Below are 23,143 nucleotides of genomic sequence, written 5' to 3'. Positions count from 1 at the left end.
TTCTCTAAGCTCCACTTAATGTTGGTCTGTGGGTCTCTGCATCTGTTTCCATCAGCTGCTGGGTGAAGCCTCTCTGATGACAGTTATGCTAGGCTCCTGTCTGCTAGTATAGTATAGTAGAATATCATTAATAGTGTCAGGGGTGGGCTCCCTCTCATGGCATGGGTCTCAAGTCCCAATCTGGGCCAGTCATTGTTTGCCCTTTCCCTCAAATTCTGCCCCATCTTTTATCCCTACACATCTTGTAGGCAGAGGGAATTGTGGGTCTAAGATTTTATGGCTGGGTTGGTGTCACAATTCATCCACTGCAACTCTTGCCTGGTTACAGGAGGTGGCTGGTTCAGGCTCCATATTCCCCACCGCTAGAGGTCTTAGCTAGGGTCAGCCTCACAGATACCTGGGTGTTTCTCTTGTCCTAGGTTTCTAGCTCGTCCCAGAGATGCCTCCTCCAATCCAGTTATTTCTTCCAGGACTCTCTGCCTCCGTCCTTCCCCCACTTCATCCCTCCTGTTCCCATCCCCACACCCTCATCCACCACCTAGTCTCCTCCCTCCATCCACCCCGATGTCTAATCTATTTCCCATTCTCAGTTAAATTCACATGTCCCCACCCTGGACCCTAAGTTTGTGGTATGGTTATCCATACTTTATGACTTTTGGGTCTGGGTTCCTCACTCAAGATGATCTTTTCTAGTTCCACCCATTCACCTCCCAATTTCATGATGTCATTTATAATAGCCGAATAGTATTCCACTGTGTAGATGTACCACAGCTGAGGGACATCTATGTTGTTTCCAGTCTCTGGCTATCACGAATAAAGCTGCTGTGAACATAGTCAAGCAAGTGTCCTTGTGGGATGTTGGAGCATCTTTTGGGTATATTCTGTAGAGCTAATTCTAATTTTCTTAGAAACCACCAATTGATTTTCAGAGTGGCTGTCCAAGTTTGCACTCCCAACAGCAATGGAGGAGTGTTCCATTGCTCCAGATCCTCACCAGCATGTGCTGTCGCTTGAGTTTTTTATCTTAGCCATTCTGAAGGATGTAAACTGGAATCTCAGGGTCGTTTTGATTTGCATTTCCCTGCTGGCTAAGGATGATGAACATTTCTTTAAGTGCTTCTTGGCCATTAGAGATTCCTCTGTCTAGATTTCTATTTAGATCTGTACCCCATTTTTAAATTGGGTTATTTTTGTTGATGTCTCACTTTTTGAGTTCTGTATATATTTTGGATGTCAGCCCTCTGTTGGATGTGGGGTTGGTGATGATCTTTGCCCAGGTTGTAGGCTGTCATTTTGTCTTTTTGACAGTGTCCTTTGTCTTTCAGAACTTTTCCATTTCATGAGGTCCCATTTATTAATTGTTGATCTTAGTGCCTGGGATTTTGGTGTTCTGTTCAGGAAGTTGTCTCCTGTGTCAATGCATTTAAGGTTATTCTGCCCCACCCCCACCCCCGCTTTCTCTTCTATCAGAATTAGTGTATCTGGTTTTATGTTGAGGTCTTTGACTCACTTGGACTTGAGCTTTGTGCAGGGTGATAGATAAGGATCTATTTGCATTCTTCTATGTGCAGACATCCAGTTAGACCAGCACTGTTTCTTGAATATGCTTTCTTTTTTTCCCTTGTGTAGTTTTGGCTTGACAAAACTCAAGTGTTCACTGGTGTGTGGATTTACTTCTGGTTCTCCAATTTGATTTCATTGATCAACTTGTCTGTTTCCATACCAATACCATGCAGTTTTTATTACTACTGTAGTACACCTTCAGATCAGGGATGGTGATAACTCCAAAAGTTCTTTATTATACAGGATTGTTTTAGCTATCCTGGGTTTATTTTTCCATATGAAGTTGAGTACTGTTCTTTCAAGGACTGTAAAGAATTACGGTTTGTGTGTGTGTGTTTTGAGACAAGGTTTCCCTGTGTAACAGCCCCAGCTGTCCTGGAACTCACTTTGTAAACCAGGCTGGCCTCGAACTCACAGAGATCTGCCTATCTCTGCCTCCCAATTGCTGGGATTGAAAGTGTTCGCCACCATGCCCAGTTGTTTTTTTATTTTTGTTTTTGTTTTTTTAACTTTTTGTTGATTCTTTGTGAATTTCATATCATGCACCCCAATCCTGCTCATCTCCCTCTCCATTTGTGCCCACCCTTTGCCCTTGCAACCTCCAGCCCAAAGTGGGTAAAATCTTGTTGTCAACGCTGTAATGTGTGACTGTGTCCCACAGTATATATTCTTGTTCACATTTCTTTACTTTTAGATGTTCACTGCAATGAGTCATTGGTCTGGTTGGAGGCCTCTGGCTCCTGATACACTATAAATCCTGAATCCCCTGAGAGGGACTCTTCTTGGAAATTCTGTTGTTGCCCTGTGTCTTGGAGATCTGCAGCTTTATCTGTAGGACCAGACCCTTCACATACCCCACCAGCTCATAGATGGGGTGGATGTTGGGGTACATCAACTCAATGCCCTAGATCTGGGCTTGGGTGGTAGATGAGCTGGTCAGCTCTCCATCTCTCCTGAACCCACAGCACAAGAGTGAGTTCTCCAGCACTGCCCGGACTAGCTCATCTAATGCTTCAGCCAGCAAGGGGCAGAGTCAGCTCTCCTGGTCTCACGCTCACTCTCGGCACTTTCCAACAGAGCCAGCTCTGTTGTGGCATGCAGGGGAGGTGCAAGGCCTGTTCTCCCAAATGTAGTGGGTGAGGGAAAGGGTCGGTTCTCTAGTGCTCATGACCTTGGGGTCAACTCTCCCACCTGTCATAGGTGGGGAGGGACAAGTGGCAGACAAGCTCTCCCATGCTTATACCCTCCAGGCTTGCTCACCTGTCACCCCCAACCCCATACTGCACTGCTCAGGAGAGGTACAAGCTTGATCTCCTTAGTGTTGTAGCCAGTGAGGGGCAGGACCAGCTCTCCCTCTCTCGTGACTCCAAGGCCAGTTCTTCTGCCTACTGCAGGTTTCAAGGGGTGAGGCAGGGATGGGGGACACCTCTCCCTCACCAGGTACTTTTTTTTTTTTTTTTCAAGTAACGGATACTGTGATAAAGTGAACAGATATTGAGTACTTGATGCAGCTGGAGCTGATGTTCTCTGGTGGCTCTGAAAAAGCCCACTCCTGAGTCTACGGACCCCAAAGTGTGGGCAGTTGCTGGTGTGTTGTCTATCACCAGTGCAGTTTACTTGAAGGCTGGTGGCGTCTGACCCTGGGACAGGGCATCAAAGACTTTGGGGAAATTTCTGTTGCTCCCATTAAAACCTTCCCTTCCCTTGCAAGGTTGTGGTCAGAGGCCACACTCCTGTACATCTGCTCACCTTCCAGGCTGAAGATGGGAGTGGAGTTGCACAGGGCACACAGTTCTTCTGGGAAGAACATTAAGAAGTCCGGTGAGCAAGTCCAGGCTCTGCCCCCACAGAACAACTGCTCCTCTAGGATCCAGAGGATAAGCCCAGCCTAAAGCCAGAGCCACCTGCCCAGGGGTCACAGGAGCTTCCCAGTAGGAGTCATCCATGAGTGAGGCCCTGTAAATGGCCTCTCAGGAGCCATTATTAGCCTGCTTGTATTCTTGTCATCCTAAGTGGGAAGGCTTTATCTCCCTCAACCTGATACATCAGACATAGGATACAGGTCTGAAGAGACAGATCACATGCAGCTAGGAACCTGGCTCTCATACCCAGACACCATGCTGGGGGTAGGACATGGTTGGTGGGGGAATCTTGGAAACTCAGTGCCATTGGCCAGATACACCACACCCAGTTTGGTCTTTAAGATGGAGATGTACAGTCCAGGGGTGCCATGGGCCAAGGTGCAAGGACAGTGGGCTTTGAGGACCTTAGAAACACCTTAGCAGCATCTGTGGCAGGCAGACGGAGCTCGGTCTCCAACAAGTTCACTGTGTTGCTGTGCCCTGCTTTGTGGGATAGGCATGAACTCAGCTCTCCTGTTGTACATGATGGAAAACCAAAGGTTAGTTTTATGTTTTATTTTTATTTTAGGTATATGAATATTTCGACTACAGGTGTACTACATGTATGCAATGCCCACAGAGGCCAGGAGAGGGTGGCAGAGTTAAATGGTTATGAGCTACCATGTGGCTATTTGGGAACTGAACCAGAGTCCTCTAAAGAAACAGCAAGTATTCTTAGCTATGGCACCAGCTTTCCAGCCTAAAACAGAAGTTTAGGAAGAACAGACAACTCTGCATGCATCAGAAAGTCCGTGCCAGGGCTCCATGTCTAAGGCTCTTTCTAGAACACCTCAGTGGTTCTGAAAGCACACACAGCATTTCCTGGCCCACCTCAGAGCCCAGGAAGGGCACCAAATATGCTATGTCCCCATATGTCCCTTCTTTCTTCTACAGGCAGTGGCCATGGCACCATCCCTCATAGGTTAGGGGCATTGAGCATACTCTTTACTCGTTATTGGTGTTTCTAAGGGTTAGGGTTGTAGAAGTCATGATGGTTCCAGAGGCAGCAGAGGAAAGACAACATCTTCCAGCATTAAAAAAAAAAAAAAAAAGTTCGTGGGAAAGGCTCCTGTGTCCAGATGTGTGGTGCAATGTACACTTCTCAGCCAAAGACGCTCTTGGCAGGTCCCTCTTTGGGCTTCTCAAAGACTGTCTCGCTGCCTGTGCGGTTTCGGCTGAATACAGATGGGGCAGCCGAGCCAGCTTGCTCTGTAGGCAAGAGATGGAGGAGGTAACATCAGGGATCTAGGCTGGTTTTCTCAGGGGTAGGGCTCCCTATGCTGTGTGCAGCCCCTCCTATGCCCAGAAACTCTCAGTAACTCTCAACTACCACGGGGGGAATGTTTGTGTCTCCAACCCTACCACATATCCCTGGGGGATACGCACCATAGTCCCGCATGACCTGGTATGTCTTAGACTTGATCTCCTGGTTCTTGGCCAGGCTCCCTCGGGCCCCCTTCAGGTCTTCTTCCTTCACAGGGGGACGCTTCTTCTTGATGGGAGCATGAGGAGTACCAACCTTGGAAAGCCGAGAGCCTTACAATTCAACGCCTTGAGATGAAGACCCCTCCCTTCCAACTTTGGCAGGGGTTTCTCCTTCCCAGGTTACTGAATTAAGCCAATTCAAAGCTCACTCTTTTCTTAACTCCTGCCCTCTTAATCTGACTTGGAATCTGACCTTGCCCCACAGACAGGGAGGGAGCTCCTGGGGGTGGTGACTGCTGCATCCTCGCACTGGCCTGTTTGTCAGGCCGGGTTCAGGACTAGACATGAGGGGTAGACAGGAAATGGATGAACTTCAAGACTGAGCAGCTCTAGGGAATCTTGTGAATCCTAAGACCTGTTCACAAAGGTGGCAAAGTCCCATACAGACTGCCCCTCCCCCCCCCTTTTCCTAAAATAAAAACACTGATATTTATGTGTTTGGGAAGGGAACAAAGTAGACAGCCATGGAGAAGGGAGCAAGGACGACCTTGCTGTTCTTGTCCCAGTAGAACGGGGAAAGCCAGATTTAGTGCTTACCCTTCCCCTCCACCCCGGGCTGGCGTCTGTGAGGCTGAGGGCTTATTCCTTCTTAAGCCCTGCAGGCAGGTGCAAGGATTCCCTCACTTAGCCTGGGCTGAGCTCCCAGGGAAACATGGGCCTGCTGAGACACACCCTCATAGGGAAATAGACAGTTGTGATCTATAGGTACAGTCACCATCCCTCATCCTTCCTCCAGATTACAAATGTACACACATCTGGACACACTAAGCCATCAGTCAGCTCCTTCATATACATAAAGGCACACAGCTCTATATAAGCACTCCCTGCCCCTAACCCCTCACAACAAGCCTGGTAACAGCCAAGGCCATTCACCTGAGCCTGGTGGGACCCAGTGCCTCTTGTTTAGGCTTGGCTTTTACTTCAGAGCAGACACTAATCATTAGTGGCCAGCCTTGCCCTCCAAACTTCCTTGGCACCAGATGGGCCCCACTGGGCTCTCTTACCTCGGACATGGTAGATGCCAAGCAAGTTCTCCGTTGGTGACTCTCTGGCAGGCAGTAGCCACAGGAAAAGATCTGCGTGGAGCCCAACCCTTGGGAACTTATATAGCCTGCTTGTCCGTCCTGGGTAGTCACTCCCCTCCTTTGGAACCTCTCAGATGATTCAGATCCACGAAGCGACTAGCTGGAGTTTATTCTTGGAGATGATGGGCAGCAGCCCTGGTGACAGCAGATGGACAGGGGGACCCCGTATCTCTGGGGACAGCTGCTCACTTGTAGGTGGGAGGTGCCGGCACTGTTGTCTACAGACTGTGTTTATGAATGTGAAGCCTGGAATGTGTGGTACAGTCTGTGCAGGCTGGGGAATCTCTGAGAAAGGGAGGGCCCTGAACATGGGTGGATGCTCTGAGTTTGTTTATCTTTCTCTTCTACTCCTGGATTCCACTGGAAGTAGATTTTCCATCCCAGCACACTAGCAGGGGAGAAACTTCCTTTCTGTTGCTTGAAAGCATTTCCTCATGGTGAGCACAGACGACTCAAAGGGAGTGGCCAGTAAGGCTGAAACCCTGTGGAGCTTCTATGTTACAGTTTTGCTGCAGTGGTGGCGCACGCCTTTAATCCCAACACTTGGGAGGCAGAGGCAGGTGGATTTCTGAGTTCGAGGTCAGCCTGGTCTACAGAGTGAGTTCCAGGACAGCCAGGGCTACACAGAGAAATCCTGTCTTGAAAAACCAAAAACCAAAACCAAAACAAAACAAAAAAAACCCAAAACAACAACAACAACAACAAAAACCAACCAACCAACCAAACATACAGTTTTGCTGATGCCTGGGTCCACTAGCTAGCCTGGAGACAATTTTAATAAAGGGACAAAGCAAGGTACAGTATGGGCCCAGGAAGGGACCATGCTTGCTGGTAAGGTCTATAGAGGGCTAGTAAAGGCCTAAGACAGAAACTAGAAAGCTGGCTGGCAGGATTTTAGAGGAGGGGGTGAACGCCACGTCAGCTATTAGGCTGTAGTAGCAAGTACGAAGCTCCCTTGGAAAGTCACTCTGCATCCCCACTAGCTCCATCTGCACGGAGAGATCGCCTGGGCAAGGCAGGGACCCAAAGCCTGCGGCAGCTGTGACAGATGTGGGTTGGAGGTATGTCTTTGTTAGACTTCTCTCTGCTCCCTCCAGTCTACAATGGACATTACTTTTCTCCTTGAAAGCACCAGGCAGATGAAACTCAACCAGGCACTAACAGTCACCCTAAATGTCACTCCATAGCTGTTGTGCCTCAGACTCCACCCCATTCTTTGTTCTGGCCTTGTTTCCCAGCAGGACAGTGTGAGAACTATCAGGTCTGTAAGTGTTGGCCTGAGCAATATCCTTGATTCCAAGGAAAGGTCAGGCCATGCCTTGTGAGGAGCGCCTACAACTGGCTCTGTCTAGTTCTGGCCTCAAGAACAAGGACAAGGATAAGGGATGTTCAGCTCTCATGCTCCAGGAGGGAAACTGGGTTAGGCTTGTCAGGGATGATGGCTAGGCTATGCTTGGTTTCTTTCCTTGCAGATTTTGAGCCCACAGCAGCCAGGAGCCATCGGAAGGTTTATTAACCCGCTGAGCTATTTTAACTCCACAGGACACACAACCAATGACCACTAAAGCACTGGTTTCTTTCTTTCTTCTTTAAGGTGATAAGATGTGAAAATGTACTGTAAACCAGTTTACAATGGAAGTACACCATCTTCTCTTTCATCTAAAAAATGTGTTTCTGTGACTCATGACACCATGCGCAAGTGTCATTGGCAGCTGAAGTGGGGTGCTTTCTTCACAGAGGTCTGACTTCTAAATAAGCCCCATGAAAAGAAAAATTTAGAACTAAACCAGGCAACCAGCCAATCAAACAATCCACTCACCCACTCAGAACTCAGAGTGTTCAAAGCAAGGCTGACCATAGGTCCCTCACTGCAGACAAGTCTCTCATTGAAAGCTATGTGAATCTTAATTTAAGAGCTAGTTCACTTCGGGTAGTGGTGGGCACACATTTAATCCTAGCACTTGGGAGGCAGAGGCAGGGAGATCTTTGAGTTTGAGGCCAGCGTGATCCACAGAGCTAGGTCCAGAACAGCCAGGACTACAGAGTAAGACCATCTTAAAAAAACAAAACAAGACTAGCTTATATCCTATAAGGTTTGCTGCCTGGCAGGAGGGATGGCCGGGCCTGCCCCTTTCAGGTCTTGGCACCTTTCAGATGTGCATCCTGAGCTGTAGCCAGCAGGCCTATACTGCCAAAGAGAAGTTACAATTTGAATTTGAGTATTTTTGTTTTTCCTGAGGAAAGAGGCAGGAGAGGTGACATGAACCCATGACTCCTTGGTACTAGGGAGTTCACAATTTAAAGTTTGAGGCAGGAAGCTACTCTCAACATGCTCTACGGCTGAGGGGCCAGAGAGTCTTACCTCACACATCTTCTGGGACACTGCCACATGGGATCTCACCATTCATCCTTGCCTTTCCCAAACTCCCACCAACAGCCAAAGGAAGTAAAAAAGTAACCACCATCTCTCTGAGTTAGGTGTCAGCTCTCTCTCATTGGTTTATTTCTGTTAGTTACAAAAAAAACTTATTCATTGCCTTGGCTTGCAAGCTTCCAGCAAGAGCAGCTTCGCCAAGATATCTATTTGGACAAATCAGATTGACAGCACACCATAGCGAAGTCAGCATTCAGTTTCTTGTTTTCTTTTCTTTCTTTTTCTTTTTTTTTCCCTAGCTTGGTGTTGCCTGCCACCAGCCAGTAAAGGGTCCCACCTCATAAGGCAACTTGGAACAAGTGATGCAGACACTCGTTCTAGGGAGGAAGGACAGCTCAGGAAGAAGTCCTGACCAGAGCCCTCTACATCCATTCCAGCGAGAGTGCATCACAGTACATGAAGGCCTTGTCGGCCACCCAAGGCTCTCCTGAGGGATGCCGAATTGTGAGTGTATGTGCTTATGCTGCATGAGTGCATATGCACATCCATACAGGAAGAGGCAAGGACACACACATCAAGCCTGCACACAGACAGGCTCTAGAATCAGATACCTGTTGGACTTCCTTTCCTGCTGAGCCAGCTCCAAAGCTGCAGCCCAGAGACTATAGCCCTTAGTGGAAATCAGGATGCAGAAAGAACTTGCGCTTGCTTGCTTCCTGTCCTCCAGGCCCTATGCTTGGGAGCTGGGAGGACCTTACAGATCACCTCTGTGAGGCTGTGCAACAGGAGTTTCCATCCTTTACAGTGTTTCCCCCACCTCCATGCCTGTTTGGAAACTCCAGGAGCTCGAGTCTGAAAACGAGGTTTTAGCTCTGAGCTCCAGAAGGATGGCAGGGATGTGTGCAGCCGAGGCCAGCTAAAGCACAATCAAACAGGAAGGGGATGTGAGGATGGCGTCAGCAATGCCACCAGGAGCTGACCATCCCACCAGGAGTCTGAGTTGTACCCTTCCACACAGCTCAGTGGAAGCTCACTACAGAAGGGGAAGAGAAGACCGTAGCTGTTGGATGAAAAGGAAACAGGAAACAGGAACAAGGCAGGACCTGGTGCTGCATTCCAGGTCTCGGCCTCTGCCTGACTAGAATGTGAAGCCTCCCACGGCAGACTCACTCTTCTCAGTGACTTGCACTAGAAAATGAGCTGAGAGGGCCACTCAGAGCATACCCTTCTGTCTATGAAAAGTGAGACTTCAAGTGGCAGAAGATAGGCCTGGGTACCCTGGGTAAGGGCTAGGGTCACATGTCACAAGCATATTTAGATCCTGTATGCTTACGCAAAGCATACTCTGACATAGGCTTAGGAGGTTCTGAGGAGAGTTGTCCCATCTGTGCTTGTCTCACCTAAGGCTTCGGCCATATCACCTCCAGCCCATCAAGTGGTGGGGTGTTCTTGTGCTCCTTACCACTGTCCTGCCTGCTGCACTGACAAGCCATCAGACAGCCCCACCCTGCTGCTCCCATAGCAGGTGCAATGCCAGGCCAGCCTGGACCACAGGAAAACCACAGTCAGGCTGAGGAGTGGGTGTGGCCAGCAAAGAGGAGTCACTTAGAAATGCCTCACACAACCTACACATTAAAACGTGGCTCTCCCAGTGTCTGCTCTGCTGCAGTCACTTCACAACTTTGGAGGGCATGATGACAAGTTTTTCCGGCCAGGCAGAGTTCTCCAGACAGCTGAGCAAGCAAGCAGGTGACAGCTGGTGACAGAGCAGGGCAAAGGTTGGTCCTGTAAGCTACTGTCCCAGTAGTCGAGGCCATTCTAACACTTGGATTGTAGAGACTGAGAGGCAGGAGTAGCCTGGTGGTCGTGAATCCTCTGGACACAAATACCTAACTCTTGGGCTCCTTCCTTAATCAAGTTTAACCAAGGCCTCTAACATGGCAGCTTGTATGCCCTGGCAGGGCTGTCTGTCTCACACTGGAGCACACAGATCCGCTTGAACAGCTGCCTCGGGTGCTGTTCTGACCTTAACAAACTCTGGATCTGGGACTGCAGATAAGCGCTATCTCTCTACCTCCCCATCAGGAGAATTTACCTCATCATCGATGTTACCTAACAATATTCCTGGCTAAAGCACTCCTCATTTTTACCCACCTCCCACCAGCTCACACCCCATGAAAGGCAAACAAATCCATGTCTTTGGGGATTAAAAAGAGTTTTAAATACAATAGTATGAAAATATAACTTAAAAATATAAAAGTCAAATAGCATACGGAAGACTTAAAAATCTGTTTGCCCATTAGATCCATAGAGACTTTGTAGGAAATAAACACATACTCAAAAAACAGTAACACTGTCACAGCTCATAAAACTGGCTTTAGAAATAAAGAGTTACAAAAGCCATTTTGAGTTAAGAAAGCATTCCTGTTCCAACTTGGGTCAATCAGCGACTGTTAACCCCAAGCATGTCACACGTCCACAAGGCCGGCAGCCTCAGCGCGAGGACCCGCAACAGTCTGTGTGTGCTGTTTTCCTCTACCATGCCACCTGGTTAGACAGGACAGGGGGGTCTCACAGCACCCCAAAGGGACAACGACAAACAAACAAAGCTCTTCGCTTGCATATTTGGTCAGTGTGTAGTGCAACTGAGCGGGAGCTCCAGCTGCCCACAGCCCCCTCAGGCACCGGTCCTCTTCCCTCGTTTAAGTCACAGTAGTCTGGGGCGGGTGGAGAGCGGGCAGAGACAGCAGGAGGAGTGGAGGTAGAAGAGGAGGGTGGAGAGGAGGGAAGCGATGCTGCTGCAGGGTTGGGCCCCAGGACTGTCACCCGCAGCGTGGGAATGTGTCATACAGGCAGCCCGAAGCGGTGCTTCTTCTTCACAGGTCTCCGGAGGTCCTCCTCTGCGTCAGACTCCTCCATCTCATCGTCAGCTGAGATCAGGATCTGAGGCGGTCAAGAGTCAAGGCCTGAGATGCCAGTGCCTTCTGTGCTTATCCTCCTTGGAACCCAGCCCTCTGAGAGGCCTCACGTCTCCCACATCCTTAGAAGATGGTGGAGGGAGATCCACCTTCCACATTGAGATGTGCTGGCCTGTTGAAGCTAGCATTAAAGTCACCACCCCTAATCTGCCACCACCGGGCCCATCAATGCCTTTATCTGGCTTTAAGCCAGACCCAAAGCTGATCAAAGCCAACCAGGTGCATGGAATCTCAGGGTCCTGGAACTGCCTTACATACACAGTGTCTTTCAAAATCGACTGGAATCATCCCAGGGACCACACAGGCAGTGCAGTTAATTTCAGAGGAGCTGTCTTGAGCCACCTCTGTCATTTCTGAAGATAAAGAGGGAAGCGCTCCACTCCTCCATGCAGTTGAGACACTGAGGACAAACTTTCTCACTCTTGCCACATAGTTGCTGGCCTTAGACCTCTGAGTACCATGGGAGGATCTGAATGGCTTGCATGAAGGTTTAAGGGCCCAAAGTCCAGCCATGCAGGGGAATGTGAACTCTTCCAAGGGTTGGACAAACAGCCTCACTACCTTTCCTGTGGACTGAATCACTTGATGGCTCATGGCTCCCTGCTCTGGTCAATATGAATTTCACTTTAATATCAGAGGCCAGACCATGTGGTTGTGAATGCCGATAAGCTTTAGTTTCTTCATTTTGGTTTTTTTTTTTTTTTTTTTTTTTTTTTTTTTTGTCATTTGCCAAATGTTGGCCAATTATTATGATATAATAAACTCCTGTAACCAGAATACAAACTTGGAGAAAATGTGGGCTTGCCTTCTAATCTATTCACTGTTTAAAACCCCTCCAGTCTGCCCAGGGTTCTCCAGTGCTGGTGCTTACACTTATCATAGACACACTGCACGTGTGGTGGTGAGCTTCTGTGCATTTGCTTTCCCTCATCCTCAAGGCTCAGGGTGGCAGCCATCTCAGTCACTTTGGGGGGGGGGCGGTGGCTGGGGGAGTCAAGGTCTCACTCTATAGCCCTTTCTGGCCTGTAGACTAGGCTGACTTTGAACTCACAGATCTGAATGTCTTTACTCTTCAAGTGCAGGATTAAAGCCATGTACCACAAGCCCGGCTAATCTTAGCCATGTCTGTAGCTCCCATGGGCAGCACAGTGCTCAGCACTGTGGGAGCTTCCTCAGGCCTCTCCAACCCAGCTGCTGCACGCTGAGGCACAGGCAATGAATGCTGCAGCCCAGCTGAGACACACACCCCTGCTCTGTGCTGTCTGTGTTCATGCATGCTGCTTCCTTATGTTCAGGCCCTTGAATTTAGGCACCAGCAAGTAAAGGGAGACGAGCTTACCTCTGTGAGGTTTAGCTAGTCCTCTGTTTTAGAAGTTTTTCCCTTGCTCGTTAGTGAAGAACAGGGCTCCAAGCATCCTAAGGCTTCCCTGGAATAAGGTGGATTTCACCTTACCTAGCTCTCTCCACTGCCACAGGGCTGCTCTGCGGCAAATCTACATACTACGACTTTTTGGCCTGAGAAGGCGCACACAACAGCAGACACTGGGTTCAAGCTAATGAGGCTATGAGTGACCTGGGCGACTCTTCAGCTCAGCTTGTTCTTTACCTCTGACTGGAATTGTGAATCAGCATTCAGGTACACACTTAAGAGCGGAGACCCCCAGAGCCCAAGGTATGATGGCCAAGCTCTTGGAGAGAGTCAGGAGGCTCCTACCTCAGACTCAGACTCCTCGTGGGATGCTGCCCTTCGGTAGCGAACCTTGCTCCCATTCCTTGAGTCCTGGTTGGCGCCTCTTTCTTCTAGTTTAGCTTTCGTCTTCCCCTTTCTCATAAGGAAATTGTCCACTACCCAGAACATGAAAGCCTGTGGGAAGAAAAAAGTGTAGGTTACTTTGGATAAACCAGAACAAAGCAAAGCAGAGGGCTCTATACCCAACCCTTCCACAGAGAAAAGAGAGGCCCCACTCAGCCCTGACCATCTCCCAGACATCCACGAGAAACTGCCACTCTCTCATTTGCTGTACCTTCCTTATCAGAGATTAGCAAGGTAATTCTTGCTGGAGTCACTTATGGATTTTTGTTGTGTTAAATAACAGGCAGCCTGGGCCAGGTGTGGTGGCACATAGCCTTCATCACAGCACTGCGGAGCCAGAGACTGAGCTCTGTGAGTTTGAGGGCAGCATGGTCTGCTTTAGTGAGTTCTAGGACAGCCAGGGCTATATAGAGAGACCCTGACTCTAAAAACAAACCAACAAACAAACCAGGCAGCCTGTTTCAGGCTTAGAACCTAGGTCTCTGCCTGTTTTTGATCCTCGTGGGTCCTTCACAGGTGGCAACACTCTGCTGCTTCAGAGAGCCCCTGATTCCTTTAGCTCTACATCACTGGTTCTTCACATGTAGCCACTGTGCTCAAGAGTTTCTCTGAGGTCTATACTCAACAGTAAATATCAGGAGAACACTTGAAATGATCCTGATCTAGAAGTTACTATCATACACAGGCTGGGATCTCTCAGTGAAGTGGCCTATCAGGGAAGGCAAGTCATGGTTCTTATGATCCTTTACCTGAAATAGGGGCCCTAGAATGGGTACCTGATTTCTGAGGAAGGACTTCTACCAAGTTCAAGACTGGTTATGGGATGGAAGGTAGCAACTGGCTACAGAAATGGAAAGGATTGTCTGAGGCTGTAAAGGTGACCTTTGTGTCACACTTAGAGCTTTGAACAGGAACCCTTGGTGGCAGGGTACAAGCTGGGATAAGACACTCAACAAGGCACTGACATTGACAAAGAAGGGGACTATCAGCATGACGATGGCCAGCTTCAGGTCTGGGTTTTCAATTGGATTCAATAGGGCCACCTGCAGAGAGAAACAGACACAGTGAGGAGACCACGGGGCAGCACACAGGAGACTCAGACACTCCCCAAGAGCCACTGGAAACAGCCCCTTACACTCATGGCTGCACAGACCCTAGATCTAACTGTGGATAAGGGACCAGTCAGAGCCACTCTGGACCATTAGCTCTCAAGCAGCTTCCCCCTTGTGGACCTGAGGACTGCATCAGATCCAGGTGGGACACAGATCCTGTAGGGGGAGCCTGAAGCAGAATGCACGTGCCTCAGGGGCTCAGAGGGAGGAAAGTCAGTGGGTGATCTGTAGAGACCTGAGCAATGAAGCACTAGACCACTCTCCAGCAGCAACACTGCAGCCAGCACTTCTGGAGCACAGCAGCTCTGAACACTTGGGCTTATTTTCTTTAAAAAAGGTGAGAACTAGGTCACAGATAAAAGCAAAGCCAGAATCTGAGCAACTTGTTCTAGAAGACTCCTAGGCTGTTTTATATGGGAACGAGTTATTTTGGTTGTGCTGGAGTTAGAGGGCAGGGGACGGGGCTGGCAAAGCCATGGACTTGCCCACGTATTAATATGTAGGTGGGTAAAGACCTCAGAAACTGCTCATGGCTTCAGCTGAACTAGCAGACACGTGCAAGAAGGACATTTACCAGTGCAGACACATTCACAGTTACCAAGTCTGCAGACTAATCAGACTGAGCAGCACAGCAGAAGAAAAGGCTTCATCTGGAGAAGACGTGTGTTTATGTGACGTGGGCGAACACCAAGTACAAGAATGACAAACTAATGCTCTTATAAACAGCTGCTACATCAGACCAGATCCAGGACCCACTCATGAAGCTAAAACAGAAACAAGCAGGCCGGGGGCCGGGGCTGTAGATGACGGGGACTTTGTTTACTTGGCTTAGCAGAGAGCGGCAGAAGCAGGGTTGGAGGCAAACCTTTTTCCACTGGAGTATGAGAAGGACGATGAAGACCACGGACTTCTCAAAGATCATGATCACGATGTAGAGGGCGCACTGGCCTACCCAGGCCCCACACTGCAGAGGGTCTCCTGCAGGGACAGGCAGGTACTTAGCCACACACACCAGGATCTGATGTGTGACTGTAGGACAACACCAAGTCCCAACCCCTTTGCAGCTCATTACGAGCCCTCATGCCCCTAACTGGACCCCAGAACCCTGGCTCTAAGGTATTTCACGAGTCTCTCATTTCTAAAAGAGGCAAATGCTCTGAATAAAGTCAGAATTCCTAATTTGGACATACTAGAATGTTTTTCTTTAAAAAAAAAATTCTAGGATAGAGTTAAGAGTAACTAAACTTAGTAAGAGTTCGCTGCTGGCTCTGTCCACTGGCAGCAGAAGCTGGATTAAGCAAGAGCTATTATTATCTGCAGTTGATTTTCCCAGTGACTGCTGCTAACCCCACCTTCTCTGCCCATGATGAGACTGATACTATGCCTATAAATGCAGGAATCAACCTCTTTGTCCACATCCTCCTTTCGGCCACCCACTTCTTACACCATCCCCATCATCCCTGCTGTTCTCTGCCCTGAGTACATCAGTCTGACCCAGAGAAACTCAGAGTCTACTAAATTCATGCAAAAGAACCACAGTTAATGCTTTCTAGGGCTTTTTCATAGTATTAAACAAAAACAAATTTGGGAGCAACCTTGTTAATTTTGGGAGACCACACAACACCTTGGCTAGGAGAAAGAGATGGAATCCCTCAAGACAACAAGGTGGCAGAAACAGACCGAGGCCAGCAGCTATGACATGGGCCTGTTGGTGAGTCTGTCAGTGGGTACAGTTAAGAAGTGATCAGGAGGGCTCCAACAGTCCAAAATGGGGACCATCTGGGCCCTGCAGTGCCTCTAGAATGCTTCAGAAAGAGACCTAATGAAGGCTTCTCTAGAGAATGACTGAACGACACAGCATCTTAGGATAGGCCTCCTCAAAGTGGGAGAGTGGGAGGTAGGGCCTTGTCAAGGAAGCTCAGCCAGGGCAACCTGTACTCCACTGACCAGAACAGCAGCAAAATAACATTTCAGGGAGGCTGTGAGAAGAGAACCTTGTCTGCAGAGAAATCTCCAGGCATTCATGCTGTAGGACCCATCCCTGTCTGGGCCTGCAGGCTGAATACCGTAGAGGCAGGTGAATGCCTTTTCACAGCTGTAATGGAACCAGCAGAACATGCTGTTTCCTTTTCTGGACAATGCCAGGAGAAGGGCAGAGAGCATGCAGCAACTCACTAACTGCCTACCCTGGGGCCTTCCTATTTGCTCTTAGCGCTGGGAAGAGGCATCTGAGCCTCAGCAGAGCACCGCGGAAGGGCCAGTCTTCCTGGCAAGCCTGCTAGCGGGGGTTTCACAATGTTTTTGGTAAACCACCTGACCTTACTGAGAAAAGTTCACTTGAACAGGAGAGGAAACTATTTGCTAAAACTCTCAGGCAAGAACAGTGATACCCATCTAGGAAGTACCACTGGGAACCGTCCTCAGACTGCTGCACTTGGGAGAAAGCAGACAAGTGACACCACTTGTTTACTGTTAAGAGAACATTCACTTACTTAGCATTCATTCACTCCATTTGCCCAGAAGCTGTGAGTAACAGAGAAGAGAGAAACAACTTTCCTCTTTCTCAGTTTATCTGTATGGTGGAGCTGCCACTGCCTTTTGGTTTTTGATACTAAAATAAAAATGTTGAAAACCACCTAGAGGGACAGAAGTGCCCATGTCCAGCCAACGATACACCCACACACCCTCACCTCCTGTGTACCCAGGCCACAGGTCACTGCAGCTGGATTCAGTGGACACATGACTGTTTGTTTGATTATTTCTGTTCCCTTCAGAGTTTTTCAAATGCTCCCTGAAGTTCTGTCTACAGGACAAACATGGTCAATAAGCATACCCGTGTGTCCTGTTTTCTATTGTAGTGGACAACCTCAAGGACACTGGTTTGTTCTGGTGAACTATTCTTTCAGGCTAAGTTATAGGAATAGAGTCAAAAGGAAGGAACACGTGTGCTGAGAAGCCTCTGGGAGGGAGCACTCAGACGGGCAGGCAGGAAAGCCCAGGATGTACTGTGTCTTCCAGGCAAGCGTCATCATCAGACTACAGACACCACCTGTGACTCAAAACCTGTTCACCTCTCAAACCAAACAACTGTGCTTATGTTCCAAGTCCTATGACTTCTAGGAACCCAGCATGCTATCTAGAGAGCAACCCCCTCTCTTTTATTACCTGAGAGCTGTGGGGCCTACATGGAGTTCCTGTCTCAACTGTACAGGTAAGTTCACAGGTGTAGAAGGCAGAATAATGGTCCTGCAAAGATGTCCACATCCCAATCTCCGGAACCCATGATATATGCTGTGACCTAGCCAAGGGGAATTCTGGCTGTTAATGGAATTAAGGTTGCCATTCAGACTTTAAATGGAGTACCTGGAGTGTCCAGATGCACTCAGGCTAATCACAGGGCCACTTCAAGGTGAAGTGGAAGGTCAGAATGCTATACCATGAGGCTGCTGGCTTTGAAGACAGGGAGAGAATCATAAGCCAGGGACCCAGACAGAACTAGAGGCTGGACAGAGCAACAGAACAACCATCCCTGTCACCTCCAGGATGAGACAACCCTACTGATGCCTTTATGTTAATCCAACAGAACTGTGCTGGACTTTTGAAGGAACCAGAGATACATCCATTTGGGTTGTCTTAAGCCACTAAGCCTGTGTTGCAGGCAACAGGGAGATAGTCCAGGGAATGAGGACTCTGGGTGGCCTTTGACAATGGAACATTTTCTCTGAAGACACTTGAGGACTCTTGCTCCCAACAGCAGTGACTGGATTAAGGGGCTAGGCCAAGAGGAGAGGGCTCAGACATAGCCACTGCCATCTTCCCTTCTCTCCATCCTTGTGGAAGCAGACAAAACTTGTCTCAGAACCAGTGGTGTAGGGACCAGCCCTGACCCTGTTCTCAGACAACAGTTCACTGTGGGAACTACATTATCACTGGTCAGCTACTGTGGGGCTGACAGCTCTGTCTTCCAGACGGGGATCTGGCAGCTGAGATGCAGGTGAGCAGTGCTGGTGGAGGTAGTGGAAATTTTTAGGATTCCTGGTGCAAGGGAGACAGAGCCTGCAAACATGTCCTGACTGGATATGTCACTTAACTCCTAGTTGTCTCATGACATCATGAGAATGATGTCAGACTGGTCTTATGCTGTGGCCATTTCTGTCCTGCAAGCTGAGAACTCTATGGTTTGGGCATTTCAGAAGCCTTCCCTTGGGTCCTGAGGCACATGCTATGTTGGGTACTATCTTAAGTCACTGACTCATTGGCATCAAGTAACAGGCTAAGAAAAGCCCTCCCCTGAACTCATCTTCCCTCACTGAAGACAAACAATTACTTAAGATTTCTAGAAATACCCAAGGCACTTTACAGCCAGCTCCACCAATCATGTGCCCTTTAAAACTGTCAGTCCCTTAGAGATCTTCAACCACCTAGAAGTGAGTAGGTCTCTGTGTCCAGAGCCGTGTTGTCTGGATGGCAGGGAAGAGGGGTGTGGATCCAGATCCTACACGCTTGTCCTGGCGCCCTCTTGTGGTGAAGTTCTACTAACACTGCTCCCCAAGAGTAGCTCCTCACCGGAAGCTCCTTCAACTCTTCCTCAAGCTTATAGCCAATATGAAAGCAGCTTCTTACTCAAGCTGTGACATGGAGGTCTTACAAAGTAGGCTAGCACCCACAAGCTGCAGGTCTGAAGCCTTATATCTGAGTCAGGATAAGCCTCACATCTGAGAGACTGGGGCACCCAGGTGCCAGGTCAGAGATAAGCCTACAATTAGAAGAAGGCAAGGCAACTTGACATCAGAAGGGATGCACACATTAGTACTTGCCATGTGAGCTCTACTCTGTCAGTAGAATAATCCAGTGACAGGAGAAACACAGGTGTGCAGCAGAAAGACGGACAGGCTTTCCCCTCACTGCTCCTGTCTGTCTAATGTGGTGGGCAGGTGATGTGAAATCTTTGGGAAGCTCAGCAGAATGAGGTGGCCTTGCAGCCCTGCATGTGGGACAAGTGCCTCTGGTAGAAGGCACAAGTGTCTCCTGGCTTCTGCCAATTCTTTCCCCCCAGAATGAGTATCTTGGCAGTGAAGTACTTCCTCCCTACCCCTAGGACAGTGCGTCTCAAGCTCTAAGTGAACTCCCTTATGTTCACATAAGCAGACAGTCAACAGCTCCAAATCTTCCAGATTTCAGAGCTACAAAGGGCAAGCAGTCCCCAACAGGCCCTACCCAGTGTCATGGACATTACCATATTCTCCAAAACGCAGGGATTCCCACTGCTGCCACTCCACCAAGACACCGACGGCACGGACGCCCACATAAATGAGAAGCATGCCTACAGTGGCGTCCAGAAGAAAGTTGATGAGGTACCTAGAAAGAGAGGCCATACCAGCATGGTCAGGGAATAAAAGCCACTAAGCTGGGGCCTCATTGCAGCACTTACCAGGGTCCCAGATGAAGGCTAACAGGCCCAGCCTTTGTTTGGCTTTACTGAGGGAGAGTGGTACCCCAACATGCAAGAGACTACAGAATGGTGGCTTCCAGTTCCAGGAGTCTGAAAAGGTACTAATATTAAAAACTTGAAGAACAGGAAAGAGAAGGACAAAGAAACTTTATAAACTTCAAGTGTATGTGCCAAGGCCAAGATTCAACAGAAGACTGCACACCTGGAAGCAGCGAAGGAAACCGAGGAGAACAAAACCCAACTGACAACAATAAGTCCATTAAGTGATTCTGTTCATCCTGATGGTTCCAGGCCAATGGAGGTGGTACAACTGTGCCACTTTCCTAAGGCATCCAAAGAAAATGGTTTCTGAGACTTCTTGCAAATCAGGCAGGGCCGCATAGCTACATGTTCATCCTTGTCTGTAACTAAGTGTGCAAACAGTGTTTTTACTTTTTTTGTAGTGGTGCTGTGATGGAACCCAGCATCGTGTGTGTGTGTGTGTGTGTGTGTGTGTGTGTGTGTGTGTGTGTGTGTGTGTGTTCATGTACTAAGCAAATGTGCTATCAGAGCTACAATCCCAAATTGACTTTTATACTTCAATGAGAGAGTTCTGCTGCCCCAAGAAAAGGCCAGAGGATCGGAGAAAGGGACATGGGGAGGCATGCCAGTAGCGACCACACATTCTTCTAAGATAAGGTTTCCATTTGCCTGAAATATAACCTTTTTCTCACCAAGGTAAAGCCCCTTGTTTACCTAGCCTTCCTATATCCAGATCCAGCTGAGCACTGCTGGACACAGGCTCTCATTACCTAGGCGGACTGAGATGAAAATGAGGCCATGGAGCAGATACTGACCCTCTGTGATACCAAATGGCTCTGAACTCCCTATGGATAAGTTCAAGGACAATGCAAGACTTGGCTTTAAGAAGCTTCCAAGTTGCTAAGGCCTGAGACACTTTATGTAGACCAGGAGACCTCCGCCCCAGTCTGGGTTTTGTGATGTGCATAACACTTCAATATGGGGCCAGCATACTGTGCTTGGTTCCCAGAACCCAGAGCATTGAAAGGGAGACAGGCAACTTGTTCTTCCTCCTTAAAGACACAAGGGGTCACTCTCAGACCAGAGTCAGAAAGAACAGTCACAGCTTCCAAAGTAATCTCCCGTCTGGCAAGAGGGCTCTGCTCTGACACCTATCTCTAATTGGAATGACTGCTATTCACACCTGCGGTTGCACATCTGAGATGAAGCCTGAAAAGTAACAAGGACAATGGGTATATCCAGTCTTGCATTCATTTATATACTTGTCAAATACTTCCTGAGCCTACTGTGTGGTGCCCTTGAAAGCAAGACCAAATTTCATACTTTGTATTCAACAGAGAGGATTCATTTAGGCAACAGAGCATCATGGAGGCTTGCACACAGACTGGTTTAAGTCTAGCTTCACCGAGTCTGCACTGTGTGAACTTTAGGTACTATAACCTCCTTGTGCCTCCCACTTGAAGTTAGAGATAGGAAGTAAGAGTTGGGATTGGAATGAAGCCTCTGTCACTCTGTGAGGGGAATGGCCATTCCTCCTCCAGTAAGAAGTACAGCAATTTAGAGTACGGTTAAGGTCGAGAGACATTGCTCTGCACATCATGTGGAAGGCGGTCCACACTGACAGATGGAGCAGCGGATGCTCTTTCTGTCAAAGAGGGCAGTGATGCTCAACAGTAACTGAGCACAGCCAGACACCCGTGTGCTCTGTAGCTGACACACAGCCATCCTTGAGTGTTATCCTGTCCTGCTGGGGGGCTGCCAGGAACTTGGGACCACTAGGGCACTAGAAAGACAAAGGACTGAACTTAGACTGACGAACAGAAAGCCAACACACAAAGTAACTGTCAAAGTCCTGAGAACCAACCAAAAGCTAAGCGTACAAACTCATGAAGGTATGCACAGGATGAAACTAGAGAAAAATCCAGAGGAGAAAGGATGGTTGCCTCCCCCGAGCTAAAGGGCTGTGCTGGCAAGGGAAGGGAAAGCCAGTCCATATTTCAATGGAGGTTAAATTCAAATACAAGCCACTCACAGTGAACAAGGGTCCTCTTCAGTGAGATCTGCTAGGTACACATTTGCAAAGTGGATGAACAGCATCCCTATGGCTTGTTTGGAAGTGTCTAAAAACCTGCATAAAATAGAACCAGCAAGTGTTACCAACCTGACAGGAGAGCAGCAACCACTTTGGGGAAAACAGACCAAGGCTGTGGCCAAGCCTCAAAACCATTCCTTACGCCCAGTGGCAAGGAGCCATCAAAGGATAACACGCAAAACACACAGAGGGCCTCAGATCTAGGTCTTCTCAGTGTTGCTCCTCACTAACCATGAGAGCAGGACTAACTGCCCAGATTCAGGAGACTCAGTGATGGAAGAGTACAAAGTGGAATTTTCAACATACAGAAGGAATGTCCTTAGCAATCAGCGAGTGCATGTGGGACAATTTATAAAGCACTTTTATTGACATGACAATGACATCGATACTGAAGGGGAGTGGAAGTTTCATTAGGGCAAGAGTAAGCTTAGTGTAGCTCACACTGTTACCAGAAGCCTGCCTGTCTCCTTCCAAATATTTGATATTCATGTATCTACATTAAACACTTGATCTCTGCCCCAACCCAGAGTCTTAACTGCCCTGCAACTTCCCAAGTACCAGGGGTGTGAGGAATATCTTTTTTTTTTTGTCCCAGGTCTCCTCAGAGAGAGAGAGAGAGAGAGAGAGAGAGAGAGAGAGAGAGAGAGAGAGATCTCTAATCCTTTGTACTGTCCTGGGTGATAGGAGCATATTTTGTTCTAAAAAGGTGACTGTAGTTCCTAGAGAGTTTGAGACTGGGGAAGGCCACTGAAAGACTGAGCCACGATTAAATAAGACCCACCATACTCTAGGGAGAGGAGAAGGGCCACTGACTACCATAACCGCCAGCTAAGCCTCGTGAGCCTTAAGACACGGGCCTGGGGTGTTTTGGAACCAGTGAGCAAATTAATACATTCACAGGGAGGATGGTGGATGTGAAGGCCATGCCCACAGAACCGAACTCAGGAACAGGGCAGCCCAGTTCACTGAAGGGCTTCATCCAGCCATGCACTCATCTGCATCCTTCATGATAAACCAGGGAATGCTTCCTTGAGTTTTGAGTCACATCTGGTGAGGGATGTTCTAAGAATCTCTGAAATATGTATGACTAATTTCCAAGCAAGATGAAGAAGACACAGCAGAGGCTGCTCCATTCATACATCTTCTTCCGTTTTCCAGTACTGAAAGCAACTTTATAAATAAAAGTAGGGGACAAAAGTTTTTGAAAGAACAGAATGATTTTCATATTATACAGCACTTATATTAATTAAAGCAACTGAGGGATCCC

The 23,143-nt window shown here is 48.4% G+C and overlaps 2 protein-coding genes across 2 annotated transcripts in view; both read right to left on the bottom strand.

The window, feature by feature from the left end:
- Positions 1–3,965: 3,965 nt before the first annotated feature.
- Mustn1 (musculoskeletal, embryonic nuclear protein 1) lies at positions 3,966–8,350 on the bottom strand. Its single transcript, XM_034497390.2, has 3 exons — positions 5,954–8,350; positions 4,851–4,983; positions 3,966–4,673 (listed from the first exon to the last, which is right to left on the bottom strand). Exons 1-3 carry the CDS (start codon positions 5,960–5,962, stop codon positions 4,567–4,569), a joined length of 249 nt encoding a protein of 82 aa, XP_034353281.1. The 5' UTR covers positions 5,963–8,350; the 3' UTR covers positions 3,966–4,566.
- Positions 8,351–10,767: 2,417 nt separating this feature from the next.
- Stimate (STIM activating enhancer) overlaps positions 10,768–23,143 on the bottom strand; it is a 51,079-nt gene continuing 38,703 nt past the window's right edge. The window contains exons 3-8 of the mRNA XM_034497389.2: positions 21,817–21,912; positions 19,548–19,669; positions 15,177–15,289; positions 14,165–14,242; positions 13,101–13,250; positions 10,768–11,351 (exon numbers count right to left, since the gene is read on the bottom strand). Coding sequence (XP_034353280.1) covers positions 11,253–11,351; positions 13,101–13,250; positions 14,165–14,242; positions 15,177–15,289; positions 19,548–19,669; positions 21,817–21,912 — 658 coding nt within the window. The 3' untranslated portion in view covers positions 10,768–11,252. The remainder of the gene's footprint in view (positions 11,352–13,100; positions 13,251–14,164; positions 14,243–15,176; positions 15,290–19,547; positions 19,670–21,816; positions 21,913–23,143) is intronic.

This window comes from Arvicanthis niloticus, chromosome 3, assembly GCF_011762505.2.
Source record: "Arvicanthis niloticus isolate mArvNil1 chromosome 3, mArvNil1.pat.X, whole genome shotgun sequence".
Classification (NCBI taxonomy): Eukaryota; Metazoa; Chordata; class Mammalia; order Rodentia; family Muridae; genus Arvicanthis; species Arvicanthis niloticus.
Note: the sequence above shows the minus strand (reverse complement) of the source record. Positions and strands in the feature narration are given on the sequence as shown.

What these genes read in the sequence shown, in the direction of transcription:
- Mustn1 (XM_034497390.2), bottom strand. An exon ending in CCAGGTCATGCGGGACTATG is followed by an intron (nt 4,674 to 4,850) that starts GTGCGTATCCCC and finishes TCTTGCCTACAG; the next exon opens with AGCAAGCTGGCTCGGCTGCC.